Genomic DNA, 25,988 nt, shown 5'->3' with positions numbered 1-25,988 from the left:
CAGACTCCTCAAATATCACTCGCTCAGCAATCTCTTACAACACTAAAGTTTATAGTGGCTAAATGCACTTGTGAATCTTCACCTGGTTAGAAGTTGATTGTCCTTTGAAGTTTTCTTTACCCCTGAATTCTGATACCCCCATTTCTCTTACCCTCTGTTCTCAGTCTCAGGGGTCCTTTGTTTTTCTTTTGTGAATTCTTCCTATTTTGCCCTTCCTTTCAATGTTCTACCTGGCCTTCCGTTTTCAGAATGCATCAGAAGGGAGCACATTATTTTCACGCTTTAGAGGAGGCTCCATTTATCAAGAAAAGGAGCGTTTAAAAAATTCAAGACAGAAAACTGATGTGTTGAATCCCAAAGGAAATACACAGCATTATGGCCCAGATTGCATTCCTTAGAGAACAAAAGAATGACAAAGAGAATATTGCCACTGCTTTCTTAGACTCTGCGATGCTAGTTTTTGAGAAGTAGAAACGTGGAAATTCATTTCTAAACTTTTACCTTGGCTTTCAATGCAGGAAAACCTTGAGTCACAAGTTACTCAACTGTTTTCAACACACTTGCAAAGCAATCTTATCCACTCCCATGGTGGGACCATTATCCACATATGGAAGAGAAAACTAAGTAGGACTTGCAATTTCAGCACCTTGGATAGGGCCTTGCTGTATCAGGCACCTCCTCCCCGACCCCCTGCCCCACAAGTGATTTCACCTTGAGGTAGGACTTCTTGAACCCTTGCCATGCTCCTGGTCTGCAGCCTTCTAGAAGCATATGTCTTCCACATGAACCCAACCAGAGCACCTTCGCCCAGGCAAACGTACATACTAACCGAGAAGTTATTCACTGCACACAGCATTTCTAACACAACAGTCTCAGAAAGAGTCCATTTTGAAATGGATACTCTATTAGACTCACGCCCAATAAGCCAAACCCTTGTTAGAATCATGTTGTATGTGTGAGGGGCTTTGAGCAACATCCAAGGCTCCTCATTTGCAGAGTCTTTTCTTGTGTTACTTGAGGTTCTTGTCACTCTCTTGATCTCTTGAGACCTTCCAATTCATTCGCCATTTCTCAAGATGGATTCCATGTGTGGTCATCAGTGTTGCAAGGCATGTGTTTAACTATATGTCAGGCATGGAAAAGAGGAATTCACCCTGTACCCTACCCTCAGCTGGTCTTGTATGAACCTGTGCATTATGTTCCCATTAGTTTGGTTGTGTGTTCTGTCCCTGCACCCACAGAAGGTGGTGTTGCTCAGTCCCACAGATGGAAAGGGACGGAGAAACTGAGGACCGCCGTATCACACACAGCCACTAGGGGTGCCACACCACAGATGCTGAGCGATCCAGAACACTTCTCAATGCCACCACGACAGGGGGTGCTTCTTCTACTAAAGAAAAAGCTTCACAGTTTTTGTTTGAAAGAAAAAAATCCCACATAAGCCACTGGATCCCAACCCTTGAAAGTAGCATTTTTTTTGTTTGTTTTTCTTTTTAATTGAAAGGTTTGATCTGACACCAGACATTTATGTTAGTGTTCACCTCATTGTTCTTGACTTGCATTTCTCTTTGTAGGACAGAGAATTTGCTAGTTGACTCCTGGGCGAGTGCTGATTTATGATTCCTTCCTGGGGCTCTATTAATAGCACAGGGCCCTAAATAAATGCTGACTGCATGCAAATTCCACCTGACAGACTGAAGGTGTTGCCTGGGATGGTACAAGTCACAGATAAGAAACCACTGGTGGGAACCACCTCCATGCTTCCACCTGCTTTCTCTGCCCCCTTCCCATTCATAGATCTCCAGTAAATACCACTTCATGTCCAGGGGAAGAAAAACAGCTACAATGGCATGCCCCCAAAATACTCAGTGCATGTTTGAAAACACCGTGATTTTGTCCATTTGTTCCTCCTCAAGGCTCTGCTGTTTCAGAATTATTTGGGACTGATGGGGCACCTGGGTGGCTCGGCTGAGTATCTCACTTTGGATCAGATAATGATCTCATGGTTCATGAGTTCGAGCCCCACATTGGGCTCTGCACTGGAATCTGCTTGGGATTCGCTCTCTGTCTCTCTCTCTCTGCCTCTTCCCCATGTGCTCACTCTCTCTTAAAATAAATAAATAAAAACCTAAAAACATTACTTGGGGGGTACCTAGGTGGCTCAGTCAGTTAAGCATTTGACTTCAGCTCAGGTCATGATCTCATGGTTCGTAGGTTTGAGCCTACATCGGGCTCTGTGCTGACTGACAGATGAGAGCTTGGAGCCTGCTTCACATTCTGTGTCTCTCTTTCTCTGTCTTGCTCTCTCTCTCTCTCTCTCAAAAATATACATTAAAAAGTTGAAATAAAAAAAGAATTACTTGGAATTGAAAATCTCACTTTGCAATCATGCCCCGACTGTCCACGGGATTTGGCTGTCAGTGTTTCCTGCTGAAGGGATATGGCGGGCTGTGTCCATTGGCCCTGTCTTCCCACCCTTCCTATCCCCAAACTATCAAGGGGTTTATCTGCATCTTCCTTCGCTGGGACAGTCATTCATAACTTTGTGCTCTGTGTTATTATGACATCTCCTGGAAGAATCTTAAGTCCCTCAGTGGCTCCTAAATTCCCTTATGTCAAGGGACTTATCATTATCACACTGCCTCGCTCAAAAAGAAAAAAGAACAGGCACCCAGTCCAGCATTCAATAAACATGCACGATGAAGGCATGAGCTATTTCCCTGTGATTTACTGTGGACTGCTCCGTGCTACGAAGCAGCCTTTCTCATTACAGGGAAAGCAGGAGACGCCGGGCTGCAGACTTCACGCTCCAGCTGAACACCTGCGTTCGGGTTCCTGCTCATCCCATATTATTAATTCTGTAATTAATACACCTGAGGCATGGGGTGCTTGGGTGGCTCAGTCGGTGAAGCGTCCGACTTCAGCTCAGGTCATGATCTCACGGTTTGTGGGTTCGAGCCCCGCGTCAGGCTCTGTGTTGACAGCTCAGAGCCTGGAACCTGCTTCGGATTCTGTGTCTGCCTCTCTCTCTGCCCCTCCCCCACTTGTGATCTATCTCTCTCTGAAAAAAAAAAAATTTAAAAAAAAATACACCTGAGGCAGGTGTATTAGCCATTGGCACCCCTCACCGGCCTCACCTGCAGAACGCAGATGAAAACCATGCTCCCTGCCGCCCAGACGGGCCACAGCACCCAGGAGGGAATGCGCACGCCAGCCAGGGCTAGTTGGGGAGCACCTGCTGAGCTGCCAGTGACTGGCATTATTGAGGAACGCTGACTGCCCTGCGGGTTACTTAGAGGTAATACGGTTCCAGGATGCCAGCACCCACATGGTGGCTCTGCAGGGCCCCTTCTGTGGCCCTCACACCAGGTCTGTGTGCTCACTGCCCTCGGTGATTAAGCAGTGCACGACAGTGCAATCACCCAGCTAAGAATAAAGCAATGGACACACGGATGTGGCGTGGAAGTGGCCTCGGAGCACAATTAAATAACAAAGGTGCTTTTGCCCTGAATATGCCTTTACGGGGACAGACGGGTCGCGGTGGAGAAAGCTATCCTCCATGGAATTATGCGGCCTCCACCAATTTTGAAAGAAATGCTCGGAATGACGGAGATGTGCCCTCTTCACTTACCCACTCCTATCTCAGGTGCCTTTTGTGCAGGACGCATCATTTTTAAGGAGACGTCCCCATTTTATTACACAATTATTGAGAATGTTGCAGTCCCTTGTTGTCGTAGGGAAAGGCTCTTCTTGGAAAGTGGGAACGCTCATCGAAACACTCAGAGGTACCGGATTTGTAAGACAGCAAACGCATCCCGAGAAACTAATGTCATGGCTCACGGGGAGGATTTCATGTTTCGGCAAAAGAAACAAGATCGTCTGCAAATGTGACGTCAGGTCCGAATGCAGATCTCAAAGACTGAAAAATACTCTCCGTTTCATTCAAGACGGAACCGGGTTCTAGACGGAACCATTCTACATGCAACACTCAACGTCAGACTTTGTGACGGGTCAGGGTACACATATGTGGGATTATAATTAAATAAAAGTACGTTTCACGATACCAGCACAAGCCTGCTGGCTTAGCCAGCAAATGTCTTAGAGTCCTACAAGCAACCTGTTATTTGAAACCTAATGCTCATCAACGAGATAAAACATTCTACCAATTCGCACTACCAAGAAGTGGAAAATATAAACGGATTTACATGCAACATTTAAAGAAGCAAACGAGAAAAGAGGCAGGCTTGTCCTGGCATATGGAAAAGGCCCACTGCAATGGATTTGTCTCACACGTCTTGTGACGGGGAATGTTTTGGTTTCGGGTATCCCGGTAATTATCATATGTCCTCCTTTCTGTTAGTTTGCAGAGTCACAGAGCTGCAGAGAAGACACACAGTGAGGACCTGCCTCGTCTGAATTCTTCATGGTAAGATGATAGCCATGAAACCTAGAGATTCAAGATGTGTCCCAAGTTCACAGAGACAGTATAAACACAGAGCTGGAAGCTAGAATAAGGGTCCAGTCCTCTGGTTTCTTAAGACAGTGCACCAAGATATAACAAAACAAAACTGTTCTTGTAATCACCACAGTAGGCAACCATCATCACCTTCAATTCGCTGCTTAAAACAAATCAACCAAAAAAAACAAAAAAACTGCTCTGTGGCCATGTTACAGTATTTCCAAAAGATCTAGTTGAAAAAGTTAAAAACTACCAATTCAGTGCAAAAAAAGAAAAGGAGGAAGAATGAGAGAGGGCGAAAAAAGGAAAAGAAAACAAACACATGAAAATCCTAAGCGACCTGCTGACTGGTGACATTTGGACAATTTTGTCCGATTTTGTCTGTAAGGATTACGCAATGTCAACACAAAAGACAATGTCATCAGAAAAGACAGGATCTGAGTGACGCATTCAGGGCCCACTGGTTTTCCATTCCTTTGCTTCCCCTAGACACTAGAGAACAGACCCGAGATTGCTCAGCTGTACCAGAGAAAATGAAAGAAAGCAGGCTCATGACCATCTCCTGTAGACGTGGACAATATATTGTTTCAAGTAAGTCTTGCCAGCACCTCTAGAAAAAATGGTAGGTTTCTCAGGAATCGAGTAACTTAAGAAGAAGGAGAAGGGACAGAAACAACAAGGCAATGTTTGCATCCTCAGAGAGGCGGCGAGAGGAACATGGGCCCTAAAAAGGAAACCAGCGGACTATGCAGCCAAGAGGACAGGATCCCCAGGAGACCCTGTAGCTGCCACCCCAAGCCGCCAGCCAAGGCTGTAGGCGGCCGCGGTCCACTCCATCCCCAAATCCAGCACTCATCTAACAGCACTGCAGACGAGGTGTTGCTCACATTTGATTGTTCACAAGAATAGTCAAGAGAAAGGTTAAAACTTTGGTTCTTTTTCTCCATTAACCTCTACTCGCCAGCCCACACACCCAGTTCTTCCCTGGCGATGAGCCACATTCATGTACTTGGGGCCAAAGACACTTGTTACATCTCAGAATCAGTGTTTCATTACCTTCGTTTGATTAAAAAAATAAAGAAAGAAAGAAAAAAAAAACATTTGCTGTATAAAGGCATCAGGGTGGAAACTCACAGCAAAGAAGGCAGACAGACACCTACCAACGCTCCAGTCCATTTCCTCCACGGCATCCCCGTAAGCTCCGTGTTTGCTTTTTCCGGCAAACTCCTTGGAAGAGAACAGGGCCGTGTGCACGTGAAGGTACGACAGGACCAGCAGGAATGGCTTCTTGGCATTCCTGCGAGAGGAGAAGGTTCAGAGCAACGTAAGAACATATGCCACATGGTCGTAAGGATCAAACTAGTACTCCATGACGCCATGTGAAAAGTCGAAAAGCACCATAGGATGATGTCTAATATTTTACACTTTTAAACATTTGTTTAAAGTGTATTTATTAATTTTCGAGATAGAGAGCAGAGAAGGGGCAGAGAGAGAGGGAGAGAGAGAGAGAACCCCAAGCAGGCTCTGCATCACCAGCTCGGAGCCCAATGCAGCGCTTGATCCCACCCACCATGACATCATGACCTGAGCTGAGGTCAGACGCCTAACTGACTGAGCCACCCCGGCGCCCCTAATATTGTACGTTTTACTCAAAGAAGCAGAAGTCTCCACGGCGTGCCTGTGAAGAGACTGATGCTTACCCTGTGCAGATCAGCGGAAGGAAGTGCTGTGTCCTTGAGGCATACCCTGAGGACACAACTCTGGAAGGAATGTCGTGGGGTATGGCCTGCTTTGCTCTTGAATTCTATTCTTCCCTCTCTATACAGTTGATTAATACCAATTCAAGGGCCTTAAAAAGCACATTCTCTTTGGAACATGGACACACAGACAAGCCAGTGCCTAGTAAAGACCATCTCTTGATTTCCCAAGTTCTTACAAAGACACCTGTCTACCTGTCTAATGCCAATTCAACTCTGGATTCCGCCATATTGCTCACCTTCCACTATAGAACAGGTCTCCTGGAATGAACACTCCATTGTCAACACTAAAGTTTTGGAAATTATATGGAACATTCTAGGAACTGGGCCAAACTGATCAAGAGTCTCAAGTTACTATGAAAGCAATTCTTTTCTTTTTTTTTTTTGTGTGTGTGTGTGTGTGTGTTTATTTTTGAGAAAGAGAGACACACAGAGGGAGGGAGGGAGAGAGAGAATGAACAGGGGAGGAGCAGAGAGAGAGGGAGACGCAGAATCCAAAGCAGGCTCCAGGCTCTGAGCTGTCAGCACAGAGCCCGACGTGGGGCTCGAACCCATGAACCCTGAGCCATGGACGGTGACTTCTGTTCCTGGGACATAGGAGGACCCTCCATGGAAGGAGAGAAGGCCATCTGTGCGTGTATGATAAGAGTGCACAGAGTTACACGAGTCTGTCTTCTATCATGTCTCTGCAAGGTGGTCTTTCACTGAGCGGACAGGACATCATGGACACCAGCCACGGTGCTGGGTGCCAAAGCACGGGGATCAGGTATTAGATGCACCAGCAACGCTGGGAAATGTCAAGTGGACCGGGGCTTGTGACAGCCTATGGCACAAAGATTTACCGTGCGGGACTACAGGACACTGGACGGTGCACGGGACGTGAGCTAGGCACACGCAAATCCATGGCTTCCGTGCACACACCCTGCAGTGTGACTCACAGCCTCCTCTCTGGGGTAGCAATTCTCGCTGAGCAACAGCCTCTGACAGAGAGGAGGTCAGAGTCATCGAGGACGCCTGGGTCTACGACCTGGAAGCCTCCGTGACACTCCATCAAGTTGCTGGGAGGGAGACTTGTCAATAACAGCTTAGGTCCTGTTTTATTAGCTTCCGCACTTCAGTACACAACGTTTCTGAAAATGTATTGCCACGGTCTTGCATGCCGTGTGAAAAGATAGAGAACTTTCCGCCACTACATGGTTTCGCTGTGTTTGTGAAAATACAGCAGGCAGCTCTGTGCCTTCCCAGTAGCCTGCAATCATTTCAATCTGAGAATGCAAAGACTGACGTCCTATAAATACAGGGTGAAAACATAGGCATGGAGACGGAGGAGGCATTTGGTTTTTTTTTTCTCAAGCTGTTGTTGTTTTCTTTTTGTTTGTTTTTGTTTTTTTCTGCCATGAAGGTCTGGAACAGCATATTCCTCATCCGAGGGCTTGACCGTTCTTATTCAACCAAAGTCCCAGCATGAGCCAGTGTCGGGAGTAACTGGGAAGCACACAGGAATGTGTGTTGGTTCCTTCTGAGAGCCCTCGGATGCTGTGATTACAGCAGGCACGAGGCAGCGAACGGCCTCACCAGTCACCCAGCCAGAGGTCAGTGCCACCGCTGTGTACGAGACACAGATGTACACACCCAGCGGTTCCTCTGTTGCCTCCACACACACCCCCACATCGACCGGATGAACATTTGGCTGACATGGTACTCGGGACTGAAACTATAAAGGTAGGCTTTCTCAGATCCTGCCGCCAGAAACCAATCTCAACTTGGCAGGGTCAATAACTTGCTCCTGGAGAGAGGCAGGTTCCAAAGGTTCATGCAACGTGACGCTGCATGCAAATGCTTTCCACAAACACGTGTATGTCAGCACTCTCCCAGTGTATACTCACAGACAGGACACTAGATGATGGCAGGCACCTGTCCTGGGTATTTGCTACCCAGATGAGCTAAAAGCACAAGTGTGATTACACGGAGTGCCCAAATTATTCATTCAACAAATCGGAATAGTTTTTTAAAAGATTTTATTTTTAGGGGTGGCTGGGTGGCTCAGTTGGTGAAGCATCCGAGTTTGGCTCAGGTCATGATCTCACGGTTCATGGGTTTGAGCCCCGCATCAGGTTCTGTATCTCCCTCTCTCTCTGCCCCTCCCCTGCTCATTCTCTCTCTCTCTCTCTCTCTCTCAAAAATTAAACATTAAAAAAATTAAAGATTTTATTTTTAAATAATCTCTACATGCATTGTGGGGCTTGAACTCCCAACTCTGAGGTCAAGAGTCACATGCTCTACCAACTGAGCCAGCCAGGTAGCCCTAAATCATAATAATTTTAAAAATAAAAACTGACATGTATGGAAAGAAACCCAGAGAGATACCACTAACACACAGACTTTGCTGCATCTTGGGCTGGGGAAAGCGAGAACTTAGTGTGAAGGAGCAAAGACCAGCAACAATGTCAACATTCGACATTACCCATTTTTACACCGCTTCAATTTTTTACAGTAGCACGTGTCACTTTTGGAGCCACAGAAAAATAGAGATGGCTCTGGAAAACAAAAATAAAGATGAGAAAACTAGGAAAGACACCTTCTTCCCTCGAAAACGCAGGGAGACGAAATGGACACCCAGGTCTGAAAGCCAATCTATGTAACAGACCTAAAAAAAAGCTGCCTGGTTTCAGTCTTCACCCACATCCTTCCAGCCTGCCCACACTGGCCTCATCTGCTGACCTTCACGCTGGGCTCTCTGTGCAAGAATTTTGCACACGCAGACTTGTCTGTGGCTCTCACGTTACATTAGATGGGTCACCAACGGAGGCTACCAGACTCTGAACCCACTCATCACCAGCTGTGACTCTCCAAGCCCACTGTGACCGGAATGCATGTACCTGAGGTCACCCACACGCCCTACCCTACAACAGGTACAGGAAAGATTCTTTGCTGCTTCTGGTTGTAAATTCCCTGGCGTCCATGCATTCATTCTCCTAACCCAAAGAAAGATTTTATTTTTAGGGGTGAGGTAACTGCAAGACACTGAGGTTATGCAGAAACAAAATAAAAAAATTGTTTCCCTGCATTTTAGGTAACAGGAAATAAAAACATCTGTAATTGTTGTAATAGGAAATGAGACCCCGAGGAAGGAGATGGTTTCTCCAAAGTGCCTTTGGAAAATCGATCGCATTTCTTTTCAGTTACTAGGAGAGTACCTAAAACGGTGGCAGAGAGAGCCTCCTTGGATGGGCCCTCCAAGGGGAGAGAAAGAGAAGAGGAGAGTATATTCACCCCATCACAGTAAATGTGCCTGCTAGGAATAACTGTTATGATCCTGAAGGACAATAGAAGACAGATCATCTATTGTGCAGGTTCGCCCCCAGCCTAGGGACGGGGAGAGAAGCCCATGAAGGACACAAAAAGAGGACCCCGGGAAGTGAGTAAAATGGGGTCTATTCTAAGGCACAGAGAGTACAGCAATTCATTCATTCAACAGTGGTTCTGAGTGCTAAAAAAAACAAGCTAACGTTAAAACACTGAGAAGTTTCCCATAAAAAAAAAAAACAACTCCTCCTCAAATAGTTCCCTCTCACAAATAGGCATTTATCCTTTCTCTTTTTTAAGATAAATGTTTATTTGTTTTTGACAGACGGAGAGCAAGCAGGGAGGTGCAATGAGAGAAGGGGACAGAGGATCTGAAGCACGCTCCATGCTGTCAGCACGGAGCCCGATGTGGGGCTTGAACTCTCAGAACCGTGAGATCATGAGCTGAGCCAAAATCGAGAGTTGGATAGCCAGTCAACTGAACCACCCAGTACCTCCTTTCTGGAACAAGGGACAAGTCAGCAGCACCAGCCTGCATTTCTGAGGGACAGCAGGCCACCACTGGGAAGGAGCTGAACCAAAGCCAGTTCCCTTGGGCCTCCAGACCCGGACCACCCATTGCTAATTTCCTCACCAGCCTGGACCCCCAGGAATCCGTGCTTCAATGCCTGACGTCCCAAAGGCCGTGCTTGCTGATTCCAGTTTAGGTCATAATCCCAGGGCATAAAAGAGATGTGTGTGTTTGATGAAAGGAGGAAGGTCTGAGAGTGCTTTATCCACACGCCCCCTTCAGTTAGGAATGCTGTGGATCTAGACACACTAGAGCAAAAAGCAAGGAGCTGCCTGTAACTGTATTTGGCTTGTGGCTTGCTCAGCCTGGGATGGACACTCATACTAAGAGCCCAAACCCCCTGCATTCCTAAACCCACGTCCTGTTGGCTCATGCAAGGTAGAAACCAATCAAGGGGCATCTATCCTTACTGAGCAAGACCATTCTTTAATTACTTAACCTTTCTCCTGTTGAACACATATGTGTCCCTTTGTGTTGCCCTTAATCGTTAATCTGATGTACTTTTCTCCCCGTGAATTAAAATCGATATCACCCCCATTCCTTTCTGGCTTAAACTCTTATTTAAACTAATAAAGTCATCCCACAATCTCTTTCTTCAGAAGATGCTTTGTGCCAAATCGCAGCTATTCATCATGGCCACTTATACCACAGTCTGGCTGGAAATGTCAAAGGCTAGGTCGAAGGGACCCTGTAAATGCGTTTCAAGATTTTGAATGTGCCAAATATCAATGGCAGTGGAACAGGATAAAAGGTCAGGTCTTCCGATGATACATTTATCAGCTAGTTCCAGGTTTTACAGCATTATGATGACAACAATGTTTGCAGAAAGAAGTCTCTATTTCCTGTAAAACTACACACCATGGAAAATGGTAGAGGGAGCACTTCCCCGTGACCCTCCAGTAAGCACATACTCTCTGTGTGGCAAAGTTACCTCCTCTGCTTACTCATGCTTTTCCAACATTCTGATGTCATGGTCGCTTCCCTTTGCAAATCAGGATTTGTTGAAGTCACAAAAATGAGATCTTGCCACTCTGGGAAATCAGAGATTAAAAACAGAACTCTAGGGACCTCATCAAGACAAAAGTCTTCTGCATGTCGAAGGAAAACAATCAACAAAACTAAAAGGCAACTGATGGAATGGGAGAAGATGTTTGTAAATGATGTATCAGATGAAGGGTTAGTATCCTAAATCTGTAAAAAACTTATGAAACTCAACACCCGAAAAACAAATAATCCAGTGAAGAAATGGGCAAAACACATGAATAGACACTTTTCCAAAGAACACTTCCAGATGACTAACACACACATGAAAAGATGCTCAACATCCCTCATCATCAGGGAAATACAAATCAAAACCACAAGGAGATACCACCTCATACCTGTCAGAATGGCTAACATTAACAAGTCAGGCAACAATAGGTGTTGGCGAGGATGCAGAGAAACCCTTTTGCACTGTTGGTGTGAATGCAAACTGGTGCAGCTATTCTGGAAAACAGTATGGAGGTTCCTCAAAAAATTAAAAATAGAACTACCCTACGACCCAGTAATTGCACTACCAGGTATTTATCCAAGGGATACAGGTATGCTGTTTCGAAGGGGCACATGCACCCCAATATTTATAGCAGTGCTATTGACAATAGCAAAAGTGTGGAAAGAGCCCAAATGTCCATCGATGGATGAATGGATAAAGAAGATGTGGTATATATATACAATGGAGTATTACTCGGCAATCAAAAAGAATGAAATCTTGCCATTTGCAACTACATGGATGGAACTGCGGGGTATTACGCTAAGCGAAATTAGTCAGAGAAAGACATCATATGACTTCACTCATATGAGGAATTTAAGATATAAAACCGATGAACATAAGGGAAGGGAAGCAAAAATAATGTAAAAACAGGGAGGGGTACAAAACATAAGAGACTCTTAAATACAGAGAGCAAACAGAAGGTTGCTAGAGGGATTGTGGGTGGGGGGATGGGCTAAATGGGCAAGGGGCACATTAAGGGGGGCACTTGTTACGATGAGCACTGGGTGTTATATGTAGGGGATGAATCACTGGATTCTACTCCTGAAATCATTATTGTACTATCTGCCAACTAACTTGGATGTAAATTTAAAAATAAATAAATAAATAAATAAATAAATAATGGAACTCTAGATCTTTGCCAAAGTTTACATTTGCTTTCTAGTAGACTCAACGCTAAAAATACAAGAGATATCCCTTCTTAAGCTCAACTGAAAATTATTAGCATTTATTTCACTTCCAATGACAGCCTCTTAGCACACACACACACCTACACTAAATATGTTCAATACATATTGAGTACATGTTGAATACATTCAATATGCACTGAACACGGGAGCCTGGAGAACAGAATTCTCAGGGTCAATTTCATATGAATTTTTGAATCCAATCGCTGGATACCATAAACTATACAAATTATGTGGGTGTGTGTAAAGTCACCGTGCTTCTTAGAAATGCCCTCTTCAGCCTGAACATGTGAATATTCGCAGAGAAAAACAAAGAGAAGTTTCTTTCAATTGTAATGTTTTCCCTAGCAATGAAGCGGTGTTTTCCATGAATTTAGGGAGAAAAGAGGCCAACATATCTGGCCCCTGACACCACACAATGGCCCAGGTTCCCCTCGCTCTGTCGAGGACGATATGAAATGTGGATCTCATTCTACCCAGTGGCATTAACCTTTTTAAATGTAGCCTTGACTTAAATGAATGAAACACTACTTTGTGAATAAAATTAACTCACTAAATTCACCTGTTATTATGCAGCCTCTGTTTTCTATTCAGAATATGCAAACACTTCTCCATCACCATGGTAATGACTGTGCGGACCTCAGAGCTCCTGGAAGAACTACCAGGCTGCATCTCCTTTGAGGGGTGACACCTGGACTCTTCCGTTTGTAGACGGTCTGCTGAGACATCTGTAAGATTCCCTGGTCTCCTTCCACCTCCCCTGTACTCAAATCTAATCAGCAAGTTGGCAGAGTCCCTGGCAGAGCAGAGCAGAGGCATCTAAATGGCCCACTCCGAAAGAGAGAGGAGGCTTCACGGGCACTTAGCTGTGGTTTTGGATCTAGTGTGTTGCTATTAGTCATAGGGCTTTGGTAATTCACTCCAAATGTGGGGCCTCAAATGCCCCCACAAGAAGACATCTCTTTTCTCCCATCTCATGTGGCTGTTTTGCAGCATGAAAGATGTGACGTGTGTATCCCCAGGGCCTGGCAGGAAAGGACCACTGAGCAGAGGTCGCTGACACTTGAACATGCCCCGTTTGCGCCTTGCACCCAAGCTGGCTCTGATTTACAGAGTCCTGAAGACAGGAATGCCTAAGGGAGGAAGCTGGATGGCTGTAGGATCCTTCACTCAGCACACAGCGGGAAGGCCGGCAATCTCCAAGAAATCTACAGCTCATTCCTGCCTCTAAGAGCAACAAGGACTCTTGCTAATTCAAGTGGGTTCAGGATGAGCTGCCTCTTGAATTACTATACAGCTTATAGCATATGGTGTGGTGAACCAATCATCTAGCCTTCCAACAAAAACATCTCCCCAAGACAAATTTTATCCCTGGGAGTAAATTAGGATGAGGCCCCACGGACCATGTTGTGGTTTCAGCATTCCCAACCACCAGTCTCCTCAATGTTAGAAGTAAGCACTGGTGACCTGTCTGTAGCAAATTTGCTTCAGAAGACCTCACGCCCCTGTCATCCGCAGCTCCACATCTCAAGTCCGTATCTTCAGTATAAAATCATTCCAGCGAAAAGGCTTAGAGAACGAATATAAATTTTAGAAATAAAAGGGGCACCTGGGTGGCTTAGTCGGTGATCTCACAGTCAGTGAGTTCGAGCCCCCCATCAGGCTCTGTGCTGACAGCTCAGAGCCAAGAGCCTGCTTTGGATTCTGTGTCTCCCTCTCTCTCTGCCCCTCCCCTGCTCTAGCTCTGTCTTGCAAATAACAAAAATGAATAAAAATGTAAAAATAAATAAATAAATAAATAAATAAATAAATAAATAAATTTTAGAGATATCAGTTTAAACCATTTTTATCACTATTATTGACATACGAATTGAACGTGAACTGCATACCCCCCACATTGTCTTTTATGCTAACATATCACGAGAAGGTGCCAGTTTCCACTGGGAAATTCTGAACTGAAACGCATTTGAATAAATTTCAGAAACATTGCCATTGCTTTGGTCATTGTCCTGCTCCTGCCGAGTCTGAATCCATTTCTCACACAAAGGTGGTAAGACCTTCTTAAATTATTCAGGATATGCTGGCCAATGACACAACACATATAAATGAGGTCTTCACCTCCTTAAAACAATCTTTTTTTTTTTTTTTGTACAAATGTTGCTATGATTCTTTGGTGACACATTAACGCAGATCTTTCAAGATGTGTGGCCATCACCCGCAGCGAATCAGGTATCACATGTGACACAGTCTGAGGACAACTGTACCCAAGGATGGGTTTACCTAGATGTTTTCAATCTTTGTGTGTTCAGGCAACGTCATGGCAAAACCTTTTTGGGAAACAAATGCAGTATTTTCACTAATACTGACTGCACGTGCTACACCAACGTGAGCAACAGGCATTTCCTCTGGAACCATCTATTTCGAAGAATAAACCCTTCTGTAATAACTCAATAACCCCAACTTTCAACTGCGGTGTTGCTCGAACATCTTAAATCTCTAGTTCTGCCAGAAAATTGCAGATGCCTGCATCTCATCCACATGAACGACACAGGCTTCAATACCCTTAGGATCAAATTACTCTTGGTTCCCTCCCAAAGCCCCATGCGGAGGGACCCATTAAAATGCCTTGTAATCATATGAATATTCATACTCTCTATAGACTCCTCCACTGCTGTCAAAATACCACCTGTTGAAAAGAAGTGATTCATCTAGAAGCCGAGTCTGATCCCTGACCCCTGTGATTCTGCAGGGGCCACCGTATTATTAATGTCTTCTGTTTCTGAGAGATTGCTGGTGGATGCAGACGGATGGGCGAGTGTTCAGCTGTTAGAGCAAATTTGGCAGACAGCAGACTGCTGTGTTCCGGCATGAGTGGACAGGTCTGCAATCCCAGGGAGCGCCGTCTGAGTCCGGGATGGCTGCTCCCTTGCTTAGAAAACACAGCGAGGTTAACCCACGTGGTAAGAGCTTTTTCAACCACGCGAACTGTGGCCCACTGTTGACTTATGACGCTAATTTAGTGTCACAGCCAGTTCTTAAAAAATAATACACAACAGGGACACCTGGGTGCTTCAGTCGATTAAGCGTCCAACTTCGCCTCAGGTCATGATCTCGCGGTCCGTGAGTTCGAGCCCCGTGTCGGGCTCTGTGCTGACAGCTCGGAGCCTGGAACCTGCTTTGGATTCTGTGTCTCCCCCTCTCTCTGCCCCTCCCCCGCTCACACTCTGTCCCTCTCTCTCTCAAAAGTGAATAAACGTTAAAAAAATAAAAAATAAAAAAAAATAACACACTACAGGGGCACCTAGGTGGTCAGTTGGTTGAGTCTTTGACTTTGGCTGAGGTCATGATCTCACAGTTCCTGAGTTCGAGACCCACATGGGGACTCACCGCCGTCAGTGCAGAGCCTACTTTGTATCCTCTGTCCCTCTCTCTCTGCGCCCCTCCCCCACTCATACTTTCTCTCTCAAAAAGAAATAAAACATTACCAAAACACACACACACACACACACACACACACACACACACACACACACAACAGAATAAGATGCAAAAAAAAAAAAGTGGAGCGCCTGGCCGGTTCAGTCGGTTAAGCATCTGACTTCAGCTCAGGTCATGATGTCACTGTTTGTGAGTTCAAGCCCCGCCTCGGGGTCTGTACTGTCAGCTCCGAGCCTAGACCTGGTTTGGATTCTGTGTCTCCTTCTCTCTCTGCCCCTCCCTCGCTCTTGCTCTCTGTCTGTCAAAAATGAATAAATGTTAAAAAAACTAAAAAAAAAAAAAAAAGTAAGATGCAAAGTATCAGAAGTGATCATGCTGCTAAAAAAAAAAAAGAATCGTTTCAAGAGACTTGTTTCAATTAACAATCTATGTATATCTTACTGACATAAGATGACAACATAACATGTATACCTTATAAAGTTCTAAAACTTTTGCATTAGATCACAAGTCAGTATCCCCTTCTAGAAAAGTCTGGGGGCAAAACAATAATTGCAGCTTTTGTCCCTAAAGTCCCCATCGACACTCTAGTACATTTCCGAGTGTCCTAGGAGACATGTGTTTTAGACTCTCTCGGGGAGCTTGTTAAAAGGAGATGTTCCTCAGCACGGCTCAGTAGCAACCTCAAGAGAAAAGATGGGCAACCTTCAGTTTTAACAGCAGCCTCGGTTCTTGTAACAGTCTGAGCAGCCATTATTCTGGCTGTGCGGGCCAACAAACCTACGTAGGCACCGATAACCCAATGGCACCTCTATATGCAAGTGATTACGACGGACACTTAAGAGCATGACTGCCAGCTTAAAATCTTCCGTCCAGACCCGCATTACGTCCTCCCTCCTGCCATTGTGCTGAAACCCAGTCTCTGCAGCCTTTGTTGCCGGAACAACTCACGCTCCCAGCATGCACGCGGCCAGTGACTGCCCAGACCCAATGTGTGATTTTAAGATGAAATTTCCACTTTTCTCAGGGCACCTGGGTGGCACCTGACTCCTGATTTCAGCTCAGGTCATGACCTCATAGTTCATGAGTTCAAGCTCTGCATCTGGCTCTGCACTCATGGACTGGAGCCCGCTTGCGATTCTCTCTCCCTCCCTCTGTTTCTGCCCTTCCCCCTCTCTGTCCCACTCTCTCAAAATAAATAAACTTTGAAAAGAAAAAAAGAAACATCCACTTTTCTCTAAGGTGACAAATGGAACAGAACGGTTCTGTTTTTGACAGTAGGTGTTCCTGATACAGTTCCTACTCAGGAATGCCACCAACCCTTCTCTGGTTGGTGACTGCAACCCTCAACACTATGCATGAAAGGGGTCCTCATGGACTAAACGAGATCGTCAGCTTCCCCCTTTCTCCTCACACAGTGGTTTTGCTCGGAAACTTTCATGGGGGATCTCCCTGTGTCCTTTGTGTCGCAAGGACATCTACGCTTACAATGCTCGCTTGAAGAGTAATGACCGTGCTTACAATGCTCACTTGAAGAGTGATGACCGTGGTGATACTTAAAGCCCCTTTGGTCATGTGGGAGACCTTTCTGGCATGGTACCAGGAGCACAAGATGTGAGTGATATCGGCAGAGCTGTTCCAGCGAGAGCCCACGCCATTACGCTTCCTATCACGTGTCAGTCCGTTCTCTGCATCCTTCCTCCCGAGAGCCTAGCTGGACAAATCTGCTCTGCATGGAAGGGGAAACGTGGCTGGCAAGACCACACCATTTTTCCAACCTGTACGGAAATAACCAAACACTATGCTTCACGGGCAACAGCATCAGGATAAAAGGTGATACCTACCGTCGAATGAACTGGGCCGCATCCGCCACCAGCCTCTGCATGAGGTTGTCGTAGGATAGAGGCTGCTGGGTGATCTCGTGGTTCCTCATCAGGAAGCAGTTCAGGGGCCGGAAGTAATGCAGGAAGCACACCAGAAGGCCCAGTATCATGGCGGCCAGGCAGAGAAGGCCAAAGAAGACCAGAGGGGGCACTCGGACCAGCCCCAGGTACTTGAGCACCACCATGGTGAGGAGAGTGACCGCTATGATCTGAAGAGGGATGAACACCAGCAGCCTGATACCCCTGGTGAACACACTGCCTTCTCCGGGCTTGCAGTCCCTTAGGTTGGTCACAGGGATCCCATGGAAATAATCAAAGCCATGGCTCAATGGGTGGTGACAAAAGTCGCTTTTGTTGTGACAGTTCGTCCCAAGGTGCCACTTCCCTGAGAAGGAAGCGGATGATAGGTTTAGACCCAATGAACACCCTAACTTGAACGTTAGCGTCTGATTCCCACCTGGTGAAAAGCGGGATCGCTCTGCACGTTTATTAGCCAAACGCCTACTATTCTGTAGAACCCCCTGGTTTTTCACTTCCTCCTCCACAAACAACAAGGTATTCACTACTCACTCTATCAGAAAACAAGAACTAATTTAGTGTCGAAAATAACAAAAGAAAACAAAAGAAAAATACCTAACATATTTAACAGGCAGGTGACAAAAATACACAGAAAAACACAGTGTCTTTAAAGACAGTTCCTTAAAATTAAAGTTGTAGGACCAATTTGGTTTTGTCCCTTGAATATTAAAAGTGAAAATGAATCCTTTCTCAAAAAGCTGCACCTCAAGCATGAGCAAATCACACTCATAACTCAGCAATTATTTTAAACATCTATGAACATTTCTTATAAAATGGTAATTATACCACTAAATTGGTTGAGTGTCTCACAAAAGAAAAACATGATGGTTTAATGACAAGAGGTAGGAGGAAAGACAATGGTCATTTTGCTTCTATGAAATATTTTAGGATTCATCTGATGACCCACATAGACTTAAGCGTATTAACTAAAAAAGGACGAATGTATCACTCCTATCAACTGAATAAAATCAATGTCAAGTGAGACAAAGTCTAACATAATTTTAGCACTAATATATAAAATTAAAATACTCAACAGCATAGTGTGTATACATAGTTTCGTATGCTGTATGGCTATTTATAATTATTTATCAATCTATCATCTGTTCCATCTCTGTATCTCATCTGTCCATCCATCACCTATCCATCCACCCATCCATTCATTAATTTATCATCCATCTTTAACCATCATCCATCTACTCATCATCCATTCATCCATCATTCATCCGTCCATCCACCAATTACCCATCCATTCAACATCCATCCATCTAACCATCTTCTATGCACCCATCCATCCCTCCACCATCCATCCATCATGCATCCATCCATCAACCCAATATCCATCCATTCATCATCTATCCATCCACCCATTATCCATCCATTATCTACCCATCTATCCATCATTCATCCATCCATCCATCATCCATCCATCCATCATCTACCCATTATCCATATATCTATCATCCATCATCCATCCCTATATCCATCACTCATTCATCCCTCCATCATTCATCCTTTCATCCACAATTCATCCATTCATCCACCCATCCATCATCTACTTCATCTGTTGATCTATCTATCCTTACCTCTGTCACCTATGTCATCCACCTTTCCATTTATCCATACATTCATCAGTCCATCCATCTATCATTATCTATCTATCTATCTATCTATCTATCTATCTATCCATCCATCCATCCATCCACATACACACACTGACCGTATCCTTACATTCAAATAGCTCAGATAGGTGTATTGCATTTTAATGGAAATGGAGATCATTTGTTCCCTATCTGAAGTTGTGCAAACTGTATGCGTGATGTCATCCGTAAGAAGGCAGTCACCATGTCCTGTCCCAGGCCCTCGATTCCCACTCCACAGCTGCCCATACCTATGAGAGCTGTTGAATAGCCTTGACCCTTGAGAAGCTTGGCAAATGTAATCTCGCTGGTGGGAAGTCCTCCAGATGAGGCCGAGAAGAGATACACACCCACGAGGAACTCAGATGCCATTCCTGAAGCAGGAGAGATGAGCACTGAAACAGGAGTCTGGGGATGCCCTTAGGAGGCCAGCAGCCATGGCCACGGAGCCCGCAGGTTACCTGATCGGATGGGGTAGCGGCCTGTCATGAAGGCTGCCCTACTCGGGGTGCACAGGGGTGATGCCGCCAGGTGCTGTGTGAGCTTCACGCCCCCTTCAGCCAACCGGTCAATATTGGGAGTCCTAGAACAGAAGACTCGTGTCATTCACGATGACCTTGACACATGCAGCTCCACTGTGGCTTTTCACAGTGCGTCACCTCTCCATCATCCATGGAGACACCTAGGAGGATGCATGATGCAAGACAAACCATCCCAGTGCTTCTGCTCTGGGAACAGACCGGCCGATCCCATCACAGTTGTTGTGCACATGCTAGGCATTCTGTTCTGGGACCACGCTGAACTCTCACCCCTCATCGTCCGCTGGGAATGAGGCCGCGCCCTCTCTGCCAGCCCACTTTCTGTCCTGCAGGTCCTGGCACAGACGGGATTCTCCTGAGCCTCCTATGACCAAGCTTGTCCCTGGGGGGTCTTCATGTGTGTGTGGGACACAGATCCTATCACAGCAGCTTGCTCACCATAAACGGACAGCTCGGTTCACTGCGCTCCGTGCCTGCACCGTGGGGGTAACACACATCTTGCTCATCATGGCCCACAGCCCGGTGCCCACACAGAGTAGCCCTCGGTGGTGTACAGCGTCAAGGGTACAGTCGTCTCCTCGCAGTGCTATCATCAACGTGCTCCCCCGCCCATGAATTTCATGTGTGCATTTGACAGTCAACTTCTTCCCTGTGCTTTTCTGCCTTCAGTCAGAGATTTAGAAGATTTAGAAGGACTGAACCTGTGTATCTGACTTAAACCTCCCCATCCCTAGACTGACACTTTTTTTCTTCCTTTTGAGATTTGGTAGAAACAAAACCTTAAAGCTTGATTGTAATTTTTTTAAATTAAGACAGCTGAATAGGAACGGTTGTCTGTTCTCTCAGTGAACTTCAGGAATACGTATATTGTTTTAATGTTTATTTATTTTGAGGGGGGAGGGGCAGAAAGAGAGGGAGAGAGAGAGAATCCCAGGCAGGCTCTATGTGGTCAGTGCACAGGGCCTGATGTGGGGCCTGATCTTATGAACCGTGAGATCATGACCTGAGCCGAAATCAAGAGTCAGATACTTCACCAACTGAGCCATATGTATACTGAGGAATACACAGAATATTAAAAATAATAAATAAAATTTTTAAAATGAACAGACATGAATAAGAAAAAGTAAATTACTAAAAAGAGATGTACGGCAAGTGTCAAAAAGTAAGATCTACGCCATTTTTTACAAAATGAGGCGAACGGTGGGTGGAAAACTTATGTGGTCAATTGAAATCTCATCCTTGCCCATGTGTTTAAAACTCTAACAAATATCACAGGTAAGCTCACAGTTTAAAACAACAAGCAGCATCGGGATGCCTGGGTGGCTCAGTCAGCTAAGCTTCCGACTGTTGGTTTTGGCTCAGGTCATGATCTCACGGTTTGTGAGTCTGAGCTCTGTGTTGCACTCTGGGCAGACAGCGCAGACCCTGCTTGGGATTCTTTCTTCAATCTCAAAAATAAATAAACTTAAACAAAATTATTAAAAAATAAATAAGTAAAAAAAAAGTTGAATGACAGAGGGGCACCTGGGTGCCTCAGTCACTTAGCTCAGTCAGTTAAGTATCCCACTCCTGATTTTGGGTCAGGTCATCAACTTATTGTTTCTTGGTTTGAGCCCCACATCGGGCTCTGTGTTGACAGTGCGCAGCCTGCTTGGGTGTCTCTGTCTCAAAAATACCTAAACATTAAAAACAAAACAGAACAGAACAAGCGGCATCTGATGCAAAGGTTCAGTGTGGAACTGAGACACGTCTGGTTAAGGCTTGCACAATGGTTTCTCCTGAAAAGAAAAACGTATAGCCAACTTCTGTTTGATGTGACACATCACAACGAAACACCCCTTCCTGCTGCGTTGTCATGTAGAAGAGACGATGACGAGGCAGAGTGATGGCAAGAAAGTAAATCAGTGTCCCGTGGCACTTACCAGTGCGTCCATCCCCAAGCTTCACAGAGTCACTATTGATAGATCTCATGAGAAGATTCTATAAAAGCACACGATCTCTTTCCCCACCTTGTGTGATTCGGTTTGAACTGATCATTACTAAGTAAGAGGAAGCTCAGGACCAGTTTATGTGATTGTTTCCTCATCGTTATAAAGAGAGAATGCCGTCTTGATGCCAATATTCTATTACTCAAGGACCAACTTCCTTTTTTAAACCAAAGGGCCCTTAGAATACATCTTACATGAACCTAGTGTTACGCAGGGGGCTGAGAAACGAGATGCCCTCATCTGTCCCTGATTCTGGTCCCCAGTGTCCTTCTAGCATCACCATGACCCCTGATCCTTGGAAGGTTCTGGAGTCATCCAACCTGACACATGCCTCTGGGCCACCTGTCCCGGCCAGGGTGGTAACTGTGGAGGCAAAACAAGGAGGGGTGGGGGCAGGGGGGCCACCCACTGGCACAAAGCCAGGTACCAGACAGAGAAAATAAAATAAAGAGGTGAGCCAATGGGAAGAAGAGATGGAGGACGTGTGGAAGCAGGACAGTATCATTGGGTCAGACAGTCATTAGGAGTATCTTTCCAGTGGTCTCTCTGGGTTGATGCAACTCACTACCCATGTTCAAACACATCAAGTCCTGCCTGCCTTCCCGACGCCAGTATCTGCCTGCACCCACGAGAAGTCACACATCAACGAGTGTGCCCTGAAGGGGTGGTCTGCATGCTCTGTGACTGTGTTCACATCACTGGGGACCACTGCCTACGAGCAGGGCCAGGCTTTCGCACGACAAGCACGTCATCGCACCTGAGGGTCTTGTTTCCATAGCACCCAAGATCTCCGATGCCAAGGTCGTCAGCCAGCAGGAGGACCAGGTTGGGCCTTGTGGCTGCATGGCTCTGGGCCACACTCAGGAATGACAGCAGGACCAGGCGAATCCTCATCCTCCTGCAAAGGGCAACGACAAAGACAGAAGTGAGGGATGCCAGCGTGCAATGGACCACCTCCTTTTCTGGGACCTTCTCCCAACCTGTCGCCCCAGACCATTTGTGCTGCAAGAACACAGGCTCCGGTGAGCAAAGCACTTTGTCCTCTTTCCAGGGTGTTTGCTTCCAAAACAAACATTTCTGTCTCCAAGGATAGTAATGACCTCTCATTTCTTTTTTTTTTTTTTATTTTATTTAAGTTTATTTGTTTTGTGCGAGACAGAGAGAGCGTGATGGAGAGAGGGGCAGAGAGAGAATCCCAAGCAGGCTTTGCAGGATCAGCTCAGAGCCTGACATGGGGCTCGAACCTACAAACTAAGAGATCATGACCTCAATGGAAACCAAGAGTCGGATGCTCAACCAAATGAGGCACCCAGGCACCCCATGACCTGTCATCTCTATTCTACTACTCTTCCCCAACACATAGGCTCTGCTTGGAAGAAGGAAAACACAACCACCCGCCATCTTTTTTTGGCATGTGAGCTCTGTAATTAGCTAAAAGTTCTCTGTGTGAGCTGTGGATAGACGGGCACTTCATTAAGACCCAACTGTCAACGTCCTCTCCTTTCTAAAATTCGCTTCTTTTTTGTTTGTTTTTAAAGGGAAGGTTGGGTCAACGTTTCAAAACTCAAGGAGCACAAGGTTTATAGCCTGGGGCAGCTCGAGGTGCTGGGTAATAGGTCACACTTCGCCGTCTCCCATCACTGTCTCCCCGCCTCCTAGACCAGGGTCCCTGTGTCCGTTCAACCTCCCAGCTGGAACCAGAAGCCTGGCCCTGGGAATCAGATTCTCTCCTCTACCGGAGGACGGGGCTTCCCAGTTCATTTTGTTGTCTGCCTCCGTCGCTCCTCTGGTTCCCGTCATCTACTGCTTTTGCAGCCCTGACCCTGTGTCCCATCAAGTGAGAGCCAGAGCACTGGCAGGTGCTGTCCCGGGCATGTTGTTCGACAGGCCTGGTGGGCGGCAGGGAGGTGTGCAGGAGATACACCCCAGTCCCTGACCACGGTCAACATTCATGTCCTTCTTAACCTCTCCTCTCTGAACGTACTCCCCGACGTTACACAGCATTTGTGGCTCAGCAACACTGCACAACAACTTGGGTGGCTATGAAACTGGACGTCCTCTTTCCTCGCTGCGCTGTGGGCACTAGGAGGGCAGCGGCTGGGTGAGCGAGCATCCAAGAAAGCCGCGCGACACATAGCACCGACGTTTTTTCTGTTGAATTAAAAATGCCTCACTCCGAACTCCACCGAAACACAGGTTAAGAAGGAGACTACCCTGCATGGTACGTGGGTGGAAGGTTCGATGGGTAGTAGAAGGATGTGAAAAGGAGCATCCGTCTGTCGCTATGAGCACCGACACACAGTGAAGCTTCTCAAGATTACTGAAGACACCCATTAGTAGTGCCTACGAAATGCCCTGGGCTCGCACGTCAGGGGTCCCTAAGTGGATGCAACCCCTTGGAAATGCAAAACTAACACCAGTGACGGATAAACGAGCATGCCCCCTAACCTCCCGTCCCCACAACAAAGCAACGTGGCGCCTTCCCACCAGAGAAGGCAAGAGAACCACAACACCGTGCTTGTGTGCTTCTAACTACTGGGTGTTTTCGTGCTTCCCTTAACCTGGACACTAAATACACACAACTTCTTATCTGGAAGCGCACTTTTGTGTGTGCACGTGCGCACTGTAAGCCCTCTGCCTACGCCTTCGTGAGCTCACCTACATGAAGAACACAGGAGCACGTGCTCGTTATCATTATTATTTTAACTGTATTTCATCAGGATTAATTATTTATTGGGTAAATAAACGATGATTGATATTGTGAACAGGGTTTCCCAGCCGTGACATCACTGGCACCCTTGCTATGGGGCTCATGGGTCACTGGACGATGCTCAGCTGCACCCCAGCCTCGCCGCCTCGCCCCCTCTCTTCCAGCAGCAACAGAGGCCCCAGTAGAGAGGGGCCGATGTATGCCCACCTGGCACCCCTCCCAGCATCTGTCAAATCATCTGCACACACGTCATGTGCTCTCCTAGCTAAGCAGCTCGGTGTCTACAGAAGGATTCGGAAGCTGCCGCCCATCTGAGTGACCACGGACTTCTCCTCTGCACCTACCTGTGTATCAGCAGTGCTTACAGATAATGCTCCGTGGCCACGACTGGCCCCCACCACTGACCTGGAGGAACACCTCCTTCCTCTCCTTCCTGACGCACTTCTGCTCTCCCGTCTTACGTCTCTCTCCCTCTCAAGCACCTTCCCTTCTCATAAAAGCCAACTCTGTTCTCCACTACCCTCTTCCTCTAGAGACAAGCAAGCAGGGAGCCATGGCTCATACAGCAGCCACTCTCCCACCCCTTACGCTGCCCTCAATTCTCTCTTTGGTGGCTTTTACTGCCTGCTTGTTAGGAAGTAGGGGGGGATGAATGAAGGACTGTGGGTCAGGGGTCTTGTCCCCGCTCAGGCCACCAGCAACGAGGTCTTGGGCGTGAAACATGAGCTGCCCGTGCCTCAGTCTCATCCACTGTTCCCTGACATCCTGTGTCCATGACGGGGACTCAGCCGACGTGGTGGAAATAAAGGGCTGCCCTGCAATCGGGATCTCAGAGGTACATGCGTTCCTGAGTTCATCACGTTATTCACAATGGCCAAGACATGGGACCTACCCAAACATCTGTCAACAGAGGGACAGAGAAGATGCGGCATGCACGCACGTGCACACATACACACACGTGCACAGTCAATGGACTATTACTCAGTCACACACACACACAGTCAATGGGCTATTAGTCACACACACACACACACAATGGACTATTAGTCTCACACACGCACACACACAGAGTCAATGGACTATTAGTCACACACACACACAGTCAATGGACTATTAGTCACACACACACACACACACAACGGGCTATTAGTCACATACACATATACACACACACAGAGTCAACGGACTATTACTCACACGCACACACACAGTCAATGGATTACTAGTCACACACACACACACACACACACATACAGTCAATGGAGTATTACTCAGTCACACACACACAGTCAATAGACTATTACTCAGTCACATACACACATACACACACACAGAGTCAATGGACCATTAGTCACACACACAAACACACACACACACACACACACAGTCAATGGACTATTAGTCACACACA

General features: G+C 46.3%; 1 protein-coding gene across 1 annotated transcript in view; it reads right to left on the bottom strand.

Moving 5' to 3' along the window:
• Positions 1–25,988, bottom strand: part of STS (steroid sulfatase) — a 130,091-nt gene that overhangs the window by 67,694 nt on the left and 36,409 nt on the right. Inside the window, 8 exon segments of the mRNA XM_049643357.1 lie at positions 676–751; positions 3,921–3,929; positions 4,111–4,159; positions 5,616–5,756; positions 17,587–18,010; positions 19,592–19,714; positions 19,802–19,923; positions 22,625–22,765. Of these exon segments, the coding sequence (XP_049499314.1) occupies positions 676–751; positions 3,921–3,929; positions 4,111–4,159; positions 5,616–5,756; positions 17,587–18,010; positions 19,592–19,714; positions 19,802–19,923; positions 22,625–22,761 (1,081 nt within the window). The 5' untranslated portion in view covers positions 22,762–22,765.

This window comes from Panthera uncia, chromosome X (genome assembly GCF_023721935.1).
Source record: "Panthera uncia isolate 11264 chromosome X, Puncia_PCG_1.0, whole genome shotgun sequence".
NCBI classification, from domain to species: domain Eukaryota; kingdom Metazoa; phylum Chordata; class Mammalia; order Carnivora; family Felidae; genus Panthera; species Panthera uncia.
This window is presented reverse-complemented; position numbering and strand designations above follow the sequence as displayed.